The sequence below is a fragment of the Morone saxatilis genome, unplaced genomic scaffold, assembly GCF_004916995.1.
Source record: "Morone saxatilis isolate NCDOM2014 unplaced genomic scaffold, NCSU_SB_2.0 Contig17, whole genome shotgun sequence".
NCBI classification, from domain to species: domain Eukaryota; kingdom Metazoa; phylum Chordata; class Actinopteri; family Moronidae; genus Morone; species Morone saxatilis.
Genome location: NW_023339729.1, coordinates 22,375,721 through 22,387,331, shown reverse-complemented (window position 1 = coordinate 22,387,331; position 11,611 = coordinate 22,375,721). Strand labels below are relative to the sequence as shown.

Here is an 11,611-nt window from a genome sequence, read left to right as displayed (position 1 = left end):
TTACATATGTTAAAAACACATTAATGTTAAAAACACAAAAATATAAAAACAAGCACATCACTATATGAAATCAACACATACTAATCCCTGCACACCACGTCCAATCTGTTATGTTTGAAGTATTGAAGCTGAGTGTTTTTGACCTCTATGAAGATGTTTTTTGTGAAAGGGTCAATTTTGGTTGTCTGGTGAACGCACACAAAAAATGCACATGCAAACGGGGGATGTCATAAACAGTCCAGCCAATGGTTTCACACTATCCACAGATCTACTGGTGGTAGTAGTACTCCAAGATATGCAGCTAGGTGCCAACAAAGGCAGGAACAAAGACCGCTTCTGTAGTGTTTTATGTATTAGATGCATCACTGAATGCAAATGTAAGTTTTGTTTGTTTACAAGAAAATGTAGGGAAATTTTAGTACGCATTCATACATATGTATCCTTATAATATTTTCATACCGGCTACATTATTCAAATAACTGCATGTATGAGGGTGTACATGTTAGCTTGTTTTTGGAGTGGGCGCTCAAATTGTGAAGAAAGGGAGTTTTGTTAGTGTTACTGTATGGAGTGTGTATTAAACATGGTCGCTACTAAAGCTGTAGTCTGGTAACTTCAAACTTTTCTTCTTGTAGAAAACAATACAATCCACAAATTTTAGTTATCAGACTTCTAAAATGTTTCAGTTATTAAACTTTTAAAGGCAAGGATAGCAGAGTGTCTACATGGAGTTCTTTTGACGATGAAGGTAATGCATTTTTGATCTTACAAAGCTTCAGCAAGGGTTGAAACATTTTCTCCAAATGGCTGGATAATCATTTGTGGTTTGGAGATGGTGCGCAGGGACAATAAATCAATCATGCATTACCTACCTGGCAAACTCATACTGTTTGATATTAAGCATGGTGTCTTCAATTGTTTTGTCCACAAGTGTGTTAACACTGGAGATAAAAAAGTTGATCGCACCCAGCAGTGTCTCTCCATTTTTGGACAAAAGCTTTTGGGTGTCAGCGTTGTAACCAAACTCCTCCTAAAGAACAGATTTAACAAAGTGTCATTATATTGCTGAATTTGGCTTATTTGGCACCGTAGTCTACAGTGACTAAAGCAACTACGAGTCCCAGCATCACACTGTACATTTTGCACATATACGTGGGAGTAATTGTGATTTTTACAACAAATTTTGTTCATCAATTAAACACAAAACTTTAATCTATGGAGATAGTTAGTCCTCACAAATATATATATATATATAAAAAAAAAATGAATATCCATAAGACATTATTAACCAACAATTCCTACAATAAATACACAGCACCACATTCCCACAAGAACATCAACATCCGAGATATAAAATACATACATTTATTTCTATGATGTACAGTAATTGCAATCTATACACACTCAAATATAAAACAGAATGCACTTTGGTATTTAAAACATGGAGCAACATTGAAAAATACTGTAACAAAATTAGAAGACAGAGGAAGTGGAAGAGGACTTAATCTTCAATAATGCATCACTCTTTACTGCCTTTTACGCCATTAACTTCATGTAGTGTGTGTGAGGCTTCAATGCAATAAAAGTAAACAGTAATCTAAAAGGGATCAAAAGTGGGGCCTCAGAAAACATGTTTGCCCAGCAGAGGATGTGAGGATGATAACATACCCTCATAATCCTACCCAACCTGACTGATTTCAGAGTATCTATATATATGGACTCACGTGGAGTTCTGGTGACTTGAGGCTGAGGTCGGCGAAGGCGTCGCCCAGCTGCCTCTGCGTCTGCATCATCTGGGACAGCTGATTGGCCAGCGTCTGAGCCAGCTTGATTACATGCTGGTACTTTCTCTTGTTGTCACGGAGGACTTCGATTTGAGCCTCCAGTTCCATGTCCACGGTCCTCGAGCCCCGGCCCAGCTTCTCTGACAGGATCTGCCGAGTACACTGCAGAGGACGGCAGGCTTATTAACACACACCGATAAAGAGTCTCACTCCATTTAAAATATGACTGCTGGGAGGTTTTACTGTACTTAGTCAAGAGAAAAAAGAGCAGGGAAACTGTGAAAGAAGCAATCAGAGGAACGGAGTGGAGCCAAATTACAGAGTCTAAAGCAAGAGAAGATATCAAATCATTTGTGTGGGTCAGTTTGGGGTATTGCTCACTTTTCTGCCAACATCCTAATAACTGAGAGAAGACAAAGAGGGGGACAAAGGCTGAGAGAAGAAGCAGGGTAGATAAGGGACATAAAAATAAATCAAGGACAGAGGATTACTTTATAAGTGTTGATGCTCCACTTTCTCACAAGGTCCAGTTTTTCCATGGCTGGGTTCTTTAAGTCATCTGAAAGGACCACTGCTCCACTCTGTGGCTGTGCTTTCATTGCGCCTGGACAATTAAAAGTCATTCACTTAGTGAGTGATTACGTTATTGGATTTGCAGGCTTGAGAGCTGTGGTGAAAATTAAGGAGGTACAATTCAAGTGTTATAATTATCAAACAGTGTAATGGGATTGTCATGTTAACATTGAAACTTTAACACAGACATTCAAAGGCATTAGAGGATGACATCTATGATTATACAAATCATGAACATTAAAAATACAATTAGTCATGACTTACCACTTTCAAAATGCTAACAGTCACAGTAAAAGTGATGAAAAGTGCTAATTTTATTGTGGTTTGTGCATAGAAGGGAAATGCTGAAAGATACTGAGCCCCAAAACTGACAAAATGTAGTTAAAGCTTATCAGACAAGTCCAAAATATAGATAAATAGTACACCAATAAATATGAAATAATGCTGTTAGTTAAATAATTAAAATTGAGTATAAAGAGAAACAAAGCCGATCACTCCTGTAGCAGTCCTGGTTGAGCAACAAAAGGAAACAAACATAAAGCTTTATACTTTTAACCAACAAACTAATGCTAACTATCGCTTCATCTTCATCTTTCACTGCTCATCAAGGACCATAATGGAAATAAGTCATGCACTTTATTGTGCCACCATTTTGACTATGTGTGTGACTTCATGGTTATTTTTTCATAATGTTTCATAATGAAACTTCTAACTCTTACTCTCTCGCTTACCAGTTAAATAGGTTTACATATTACAAGAGTTAATGCAGTGATGCTGCAATGCTATGGAGCGTATAGATGATAAAATGATGTGCACTGACTTTTGTAGTTTCATAAGAAGCTGAAACGGCTGGTGGTTAATGTGTTTAGCTACTTGTGTTCAGTTAAGTTTAAATTTATGCCATCAACTAATTGGTGGTAAAGGAAAAACAATAAAAAAAAAAAAAACATTAAACTTCTTTCTTTCTTCTTTTTCTAGTTAATGGCAAAGTCTTTCTTTCTTTTTAAAGTAAATTTGAATCATTTCACTAAAAATGATCTATTCAGTTATATTTCTGACTTGTCTGACAACCTTTCACTACATTTAGTCAGTTCCGGGGCTCCACAGAAAGAGCCTATGGGTGCCAACTTTTGCAAGGACAAAGGTTGCAAGCAGGAAAAACCCACTGAGATCAAATGTGAAGGCAGTTTTTCTTTCCAAGCCAAGCAAATGCTTCAGACATCGTGAGGTTGCATCAGATCTAGAAATCTTGAGATCTAGATCTTAGGTAAATGACTCTAAGGAGTATGTAGAGACGCTTATCATTAGCCACTGCAAAGCAGGAAACTACCTCAGTTAGCCCAGACTTATGCAAAGGTAAAGGTTGGAGAGCCAATAAACAAGAAAGGAGAAGAAGAAAGGTTTGATTCTGAATGGACCACAGCCTGTGGGAACAAGGAGCAGGTAAGAAACTGATGAAAACCAAGAGGGGTAAAATAGACTGCGGTTAATTTAGAGTGCAAATGGTGACTGTTCAGTATCATCTGATTCATACTCCATTGCTGCTGGTACCTGTCTCAGCCTGACTATCGCTGGAAGAGCGTGCCAGGCGGCTAGCAACAGCCGAGCTGGGAGCTACAGGTGCCACGGGAGACGTGGGTAGGCTTGCTGACCCTGGGAGATATTCAGAGTTATGATTCATTAGTATGTCACCATCTCGCCTACACAAGTGCAAAGGGGAATTTCTCATTTCCTGTGCATTTGTTTTAAATTACGGTGACTCTCTCCATGTCGCAGGTCGAATGTGTTACTGCACAAAAGCCTACCTTAACCAGTGTAAATAACATGGAAAATAGCCATGGCAACATTGTGGTAAACGGGCTACAACAGCTCTCCCTTCTATGGGGAGATTTTTATTTGCATTTGTAATAAGGGGCATGATGATGAAAAGGAAAAGAGGGTTACAACCTGGAGATCAGAGGAAACTCATTAAATTCAATTGGATGTCCACCTTTACAAATTCAAATGTCTGCCTTTCAAATTTTAGATTATAAATCCAAAAGTGGAGCACTGGGAATACATTGAAAGAAAGACTGTTTGTAAACACAGAATGCTGCAAAGCAATCAAATAATGTAACAATAAGTTATTGATGAGCTGCTGCTCCGTCACAAAACTCTATTGATCGAGGAAACAGTACACGAACAGAAGGAGGAGAGCAACAGTAGAAATGGGACATGAAATGTTTTACCTTTGTATGGTCCTGATTCAATGATGCCTTCTGTTGTTGAAGCGAAGTTGCTGGAGGGGACATGAGACTCTGAGAGGTTTAGGGCCCCAGGGCCACCGGGGTAAGAGTCCTATGAGAAAATTCAAACATATATTAACAGGTTTAATGGTTCTTGGCTTACAGGCATCAATGTTTGACACTTTCTGGTTCACTAAAATCTCAACAGACACCTGAAACACTACATCTAACCAGTTCACCTGTGTAACAGCGTCCACTCACATAGATTTAGATCAACTTTACAATAAAAGCCATACTGCAATGGGGGGAAATGATACAGATGTACAGATTGGCAGGAGATTGAGGCAGACGTCCAGAAAACGTGACAACATTTAAAGTAACTGAATCATACGTTTAGTGTGGGTGCTGACACTGTATTGTTGTGAATGGTTTATGGGGGGAAAACGATTGATTGTACAGACGCAAACATTTATTTACATTCATGTCATCTTAGTGACGTAAAGTTAACTCATTGTGAAACTAAAACAGTCCACTGCAGCTATAGGCTGCACCGCTGACACACTTACATATGCCTTAACATTCAAGTCAAGTCTGACACAAATGATCACTGTAAGACAGAAAACAGGGCTGATATACAGTAAGTCCCTTGCACGATTTATCAGTGCTTATCCTGTCTGAACTAGTTTTTGAAGAGTGAATGCTTTGAAGCTGCATACATGCTTGTGGCTGAGGTGTATTCCCCGCCATATACATGATAGTAAACTGAATATCTTTGAACTTTGGACTGTTGGTCAAAATAAAAGAAGCACTTTGAATACATATCCTAATGCTATGGGAAATCATAGACATATTTCATAGACAAAACAACTGAATTGATTAATTAAGATAATAATTGTTAATGGATAATGAAAATAATTTGTTACAGTCCTACTATTTGTATTGCCAAAAATATCATTTTTGCAGATTTGTTGCACTGTTAATTTTAATCCAGGAGTGGAGTTATGTTGAGCCAATTTAATGAAATATAATATTCATATTCATGTATCCGTGACAGACACAGACATCATAACAAAGGGTAGCGTTACTAAAGACACCGCCTTGTAATCCAAAGACTTTGAAGGCCTATTCAAGGGTTTTTATTTGGGAAGCCAGTAGTCTCACACTGTCTAAGCCAATTATACAAGTTTGAGATACGCTGCTCTCAAAAGTCTCTGAACAAGCCCTTACCCTCTGGAATACTGTCTCAGGGCTCTGATCCAGGTCTCCGTTGCTGGTGACTGGGATCTCAGCGGCTGAGCTTCTATGGGACTCCTCAGCCATTGTGCTTTCCTGTAATGAGTGCGGCGAAATGAAGCAGGTCATTCTTTAAAGCTTTCCCAAACAACTTCAAAGAGAGAGCTGTTAAGAGAAGAGGACTCGGGATCCACAAGTGGGACACAATAGTTTTTGGCTGCCATCTTGTGGACACAGCTGGGGCACGATTCAATAACACTACTAATACTGGTACTGTGGACTCATATAGTGATAACATGATAGTTTGATTTTAGGGTGAAGGACACTGATTGGTGAATTGTTTTAGTAACATACACTGTATAGAAGAAAAGATATTATCACTGATTTCACCCAAATTGTTCCCCCAAAGCAAACGTTTGAAATAAATACGCCTGCATTCAGGTAAATCCACCCTCTTTTAACTGATTTTTTCATTCATTGCCAGGACAAGATGGAGAGCTTAGTGAGCTTTAAGTCAGTTACGTTGCAGCATTACAGCATTTATCAGGATACCAGGAAGTTATTTTTGCAACAACATCAATTTTCAACACTCCCTTATTTTACAACACTGCAGGATGGAATATGTTACCAAGAGCAATTCACCAGCTTCACTCTTTAGACAGTGTACATATATTCTTGGTTTGGTGTAGTATCGTAAACACACTATCTTATACCATGAAGGTAAAGTGCATAATGCCTCCACCCATGAAGCTAATATGCAAAAAGAGGAATGAACCACTTATCTCTAACATCAGTTCTCCACAGCAAGGCTTTACACAGGAAATGTTCATAGCAAATACAAGATTTTATGTTTTACAGTGACCACATTAAACCCTTTGTGTCATGGTTTATAACTGGTCATTTTGTGGTCTAACTTGGAAAATCTTGGATGCAGGAACGACGCATGGAACAAAATTCTCCACGGCCTTGAATATAATTAACAACCACGTGGACAGTCCTGTTATAATCTTTATGACAGCATATAAATCATGGTCTCTCGTAACCATGGCTGAGGATTAAAATGACACAATGCCGCACCGGCTTGCGCAGCTGCACATTTACATGTTGCCTCGTAGCAAAATGCAGGGTGGAGACAACAGCTTATGGCAACATCAGTTTTGTTTAGGTTGTTATAAACTATCTTCCTGTAGTGGCAGGCTGAAGATGCAGTTGTTATTTTTAGTACAGTTTGTGTGGCCTAATCACTGTGGACTTGAGAACTAGGACACTAACCTGACAACTATAAAGCTTTATAAAGGTCTAACAGCGTAAAGCTTGTTAATGTTGATTACTGACAGGCCTGACGAAGAGGATACGTATCACTGAAAAAACTTTATTGTATTTAACAAATCTGAATTTGCATCCTCGAACAAGATCCTTCGACTATAGGTGGACCTTGACTGGGTCTAAATAATGCAAATAGCTACCAGATCAGGTAACACAATCTGGGTTTAGTCTAAACAGACTGACTTGTTTCACTGTGTGAGCAAAAAGAGTGAGTTTAAATCATGGGTTTATATCAATAACACACTCAATGTAAGCCAGTATGTTCGGTTGTTTTATTTTTTTTGTAAATGATGTTCCAGTACTGGCTAAATATATATTTGATTCGAGTTTAGACTATGACTATGAATGAAATAAGGTTAGTACACTTTAAGTGCACATAAACACAAAGAGATACATACACACAAAAAAAAATAAAATACTTAAATATAAGGACAGCTCCTTCTAGGTAGCAGAGCAGCTCCTTGAAGTAGTATGTGATCATTAAAGAGACAGGCGACGCTGGCATGATAGCTTATTTAAGGACAGGGACAATTGAATCAGACAATATAGCAGAAATAATGCAATCGTTTCTTTAAAACTAGTTTTAATGAAGTCTCTCATCTGATACTGCTTGCATGCTCTTAAAAAGTCAGTGCTGTGTTTGGCTCTCTGAAACTCAAAACATCTTTTTTAAAACCAGAATCTGTAACCAAAGATTTCGGATACGCTCAACCACAATATGACATATAAAACAGACCAAAGTGAAGCGCTATAAAATGATTCCATGTTGTCATGTTGTGTCATGTGACAGACACATAAATACTTAAAGGCCATATGACGCCTGCAGGCAGCAGACATGCACTGCTAGGCTTGTGTAACCGCCCACTGCAGATAAGAGACAGACTCCTCTCTGACACCAAGTTTGAACAGACACGTCTCTGATTACACGCATTACAAAAAAAAAGGGTGGAAATGAAGACCGATTGTAACAAAAAAATGTTGTCGACCTGCTTTGTTTGTGTGTCCAGAGTCTTCTTACATTGCATAACCTAATGGCACTGATTCAGCTGTGGATCCTGGAGTGGTCAGGGGTCTGATCCACCCCGCCATCTGCAAACACTCTGCAAGGAAGCTTGCTAATAGTATCAGTCTACTAACTCGAGCACTGAGAGAAGTGGCTGCAGATCAATCAGGCATATGACGGGGCAAGGTATGGCAAGCCATTGTTCCCTACAGCTTAGTATCCTGGATACAAGCTAACATGAGGAGGGAGGGAGGGGTAACAACAATGAGGTAATTGTCCAATTAACCGCCTCAGCTGAAGAGGAAAGAATCATGTCTTGCTTCTCAGACGACGGAAGAACATGACCCAAGTATGTTGCACAATGTCAGGTTTAAGTTGCAAAAAGGATGGAGAACTTTGGGATTACAACAGTCCTGCATTAAGTTCACTAAATGAAAAGGGTTTACAAAAAAAGAAGAGTTCTGATTTTGTATTATTTCGATGTGAACGTGAATTAACAGCCCGAGGAGTCACATTCCTGCAAGAAATGTGGGACTGCCAGAGAACATGCAGTCAGGAGTGCCAGTCCGTTTCACTTACCCAGCCGTGTGACTGACGTCGAGCTCTATGCACACTCAACTGACAAACAGGGAAACGTTGTGAGGAAATGGTGTCACTTACACATCATGTACACGTCGTTCGCACGCACGCACAGTCAGTGTCCAACAAAAGAATGCATGAACATAGAGAGGTGTACACTTACTGGTTTAACACTATAATAATAGGCATTTGTATTGCACGTTAATGAACAGCAAAGGCCTCAACAATCACTTTGAGGTAAGCCAGCATTTATACAAAGCAGAGAAAATGTATGATCATCCCCAAACACATTAAGACACCTCTCGGTCAGACAAGTAAAAGACAGAAAGCCACTAACGACATCGTCAACGGCTACACCAGCTATACATTTCTAAAACCTCCAGCAAAGCAGGAAATCTGAAGCACTTCTACCATAAATAAAAAGGAAGAAACAAACACAATCACTTCACAGCTAGAACTCAAGTTCCTGTTGTTGATTATATCAGATAAACCTTCACAACAATATTCAAAATAAACTGATGATATAGGAAGGAGACCACCACCCGCAGCAAACAGAGATCGAAACAGCAACAAGAAAAAAAAAAAAAGAGCAGAGTAAGGAAGCGCTAGAAGACGGCTGATTGTCCATAGTGAAGGTAAATATCACCTTTGTTTCAGTGTGCGAATCTCCGCTTTCCTCTGGTGTTTCATCTGTTTCAACAGGATGGTTTGTCCCGTGTCCCCCATTGTCTACACTGTCAGACATGTGTGCAGCGCGACTGTCGCCGCGCCTCACCCCACCCTCGCTCTGAACGAACTCGTCCTCCTTCTGAACGTCGTGGTTCTCGTCAGCACCGTCAATATCAATGTCGTACAGCACTTCGGCCCTGTCCCCGCTTCCCTCACTGTCGTCTACACTCTCCTGTTTCACATCCTCACTCAAACTCTCCACTGCTTTGTCAGCCTCCTGCTCACAATCCATCTGGGGGTCCTCAGCTGAGCTCTTCCCCGATTCAGCCTCAAGACTAACTTCAGACATACCTGAAAACAGACAGATAGGAGGGTATGAACAGGTCCCACCACGCTCACGCTCGCTGACTGTTTACGGTGCAGTCCTGTATTGTACTTTATTATACAATACAGGACTGCACCGTTGACCTGCCCTCAGTTTGTGGCTGTATGTGTTATCATTACATTCAAGTCACAGAGCTAAGCATGCATTTTTTTTTATTTAAGATTGTTTATATTGATATTTATTAAGATAATATTTGAGAATAATAATTAAGTGTACTGGTTACAGCTGTTTAGAGGGTATTTCCTTAAATACTATGCATCTGGATGAAACAATATTCTCCCACTGCTCGATACTACTTTTTACCCCAAGTTGCGACAGTATTTGATAATTACATCTCGCCTTGTTTATATTGTACAACACAAGAGAAATATAAAACACATTACTGTGAATAAAAGTCTAAATCAGTCAAAATAAAATCGATATTGACAATTATAACAGATAATACATGTTTTGTTAGATACACAGATTGGTCTAGTTGGACATTTATCTTCATATTGTGTGTGTATTAGATGCATCTATCCAGTACTTACACCCGGACACATCCACAAACGTACAAATAAATGTAGATAGGCCGATTTAATTTTGGTTCCTGACAAATCAAGCACACAGATAATAAAAGGGTCAATTCCCAGCGACCACCTGTGAAGGGGTTTGACCTGCTTTTGTTACGAGTTTGTGCATCAGCAGTCACTTGAAACATTAAAGCAATCCTCGAATAAGATACAGGAGAACAGAGATAACTGCTGGCAGAGGCAATGAGAGGGTGTGTGCACACTTCAGCTCCGTGCAACCCATTCACATTATTTCCATTACACGACGTGAATGCTTTACCTGTACACCTGACTGTCAAACGTCACCGGAACTGGCGCAGGTACATTACCTGTTGCAGCACAGTCAGGTGACTAGCGAGGGTGCCCGAAAGTCATCAAATGCCCCTTTTTTTTTTTAAAAAAAAGCCAGTAACTACAAACCATATAATGCAACGTTAATATTACATTGTTAAAAGCCAAGCAAGCTAAGAAGAGCAAGCACTCTGTAGTAGTTTTTACCTCCCAGTCAGTCAAGTTAAGTGAAAAAGCTGCTCACTAGTTTGAACGTGTGAATGTATCAAGAGCCGTTGACGTGTTGTTAGCCGACGTAACGTTAGCCGATGACGAACTTGTGTGGAGGTTAAAAAAAATAAAATAAAATAAAAACTTAAATAAAAAGCTTCTTAGGTTGTCTTAACGTTATCTTACTGTTTTGCCACATATGCAACTGCAACGCCACAAGGGAACCAAACTTTGGTTCACATTACCTGTCTGCGGCCGTGGCTAACCGTTTAGCTGGGACCTGTTAGCCGTTGGGAGTACAGCTGTTGTAGTTCTAACCCTCGGTGCCGTGTGCCGCACTGGACGCGTCCGTTAGAAAGGCGGTGGGCCTGCCGTTAATGCAACCGTTGCATAGGCTCTGCTACCAAAATTATCCTCGGCGGTGTCTGGCTCTCCTCACGCATACTCGACTTGCTGAACCCCGGAAAGACTGAGCCACTGTCCGGGCCCTCGGCTGTCATCATCAGAAGCAGCCCACTCGCTGCATGCGGTCTCCCCCTGCTGTTGAACAAGGCCGCTTGCAAGTTTGAGTCCAAAGTCTAGGGAGTGAGTTGTTTTAAATATTGCTTTTGTGACAACTAAATGTATATTTTTAGGTCAAACAAAAAAAAAAAAAAAACACCAAGCAGACAAATATGCTGGTCAAGCCTTCGTCGTTAATTAATTTTTCTAAGCTACAACTACAACTTTCGCCCAGTCGCTTGGTACAATGTGATTTTACAACAACAAACTCAATTTCCCAT

General features: G+C 39.9%; 1 protein-coding gene across 3 annotated transcripts in view; it reads right to left on the bottom strand.

Moving 5' to 3' along the window:
* arfip1 (ADP-ribosylation factor interacting protein 1 (arfaptin 1)) overlaps positions 1-11,548 on the bottom strand; it is a 12,967-nt gene extending 1,419 nt beyond the window's left edge. The window contains exons 1-8 of one of the 3 annotated variants that reach the window (XM_035660062.1): positions 11,075-11,548; positions 9,370-9,743; positions 5,810-5,911; positions 4,586-4,694; positions 3,909-4,010; positions 2,276-2,388; positions 1,725-1,946; positions 873-1,030 (exon numbers count right to left, since the gene is read on the bottom strand). In XM_035660062.1, coding sequence (XP_035515955.1) covers positions 873-1,030; positions 1,725-1,946; positions 2,276-2,388; positions 3,909-4,010; positions 4,586-4,694; positions 5,810-5,911; positions 9,370-9,741 — 1,178 coding nt within the window. In that variant the 5' untranslated portion in view covers positions 9,742-9,743; positions 11,075-11,548. The remainder of the gene's footprint in view (positions 1-872; positions 1,031-1,724; positions 1,947-2,275; positions 2,389-3,908; positions 4,011-4,585; positions 4,695-5,809; positions 5,912-9,369; positions 9,744-11,074) is intronic. The other 2 variants (XM_035660063.1, XM_035660065.1) reach the window with 2 other exon arrangements.
* Between the last annotated feature and the right edge of the window lie 63 nt (positions 11,549-11,611).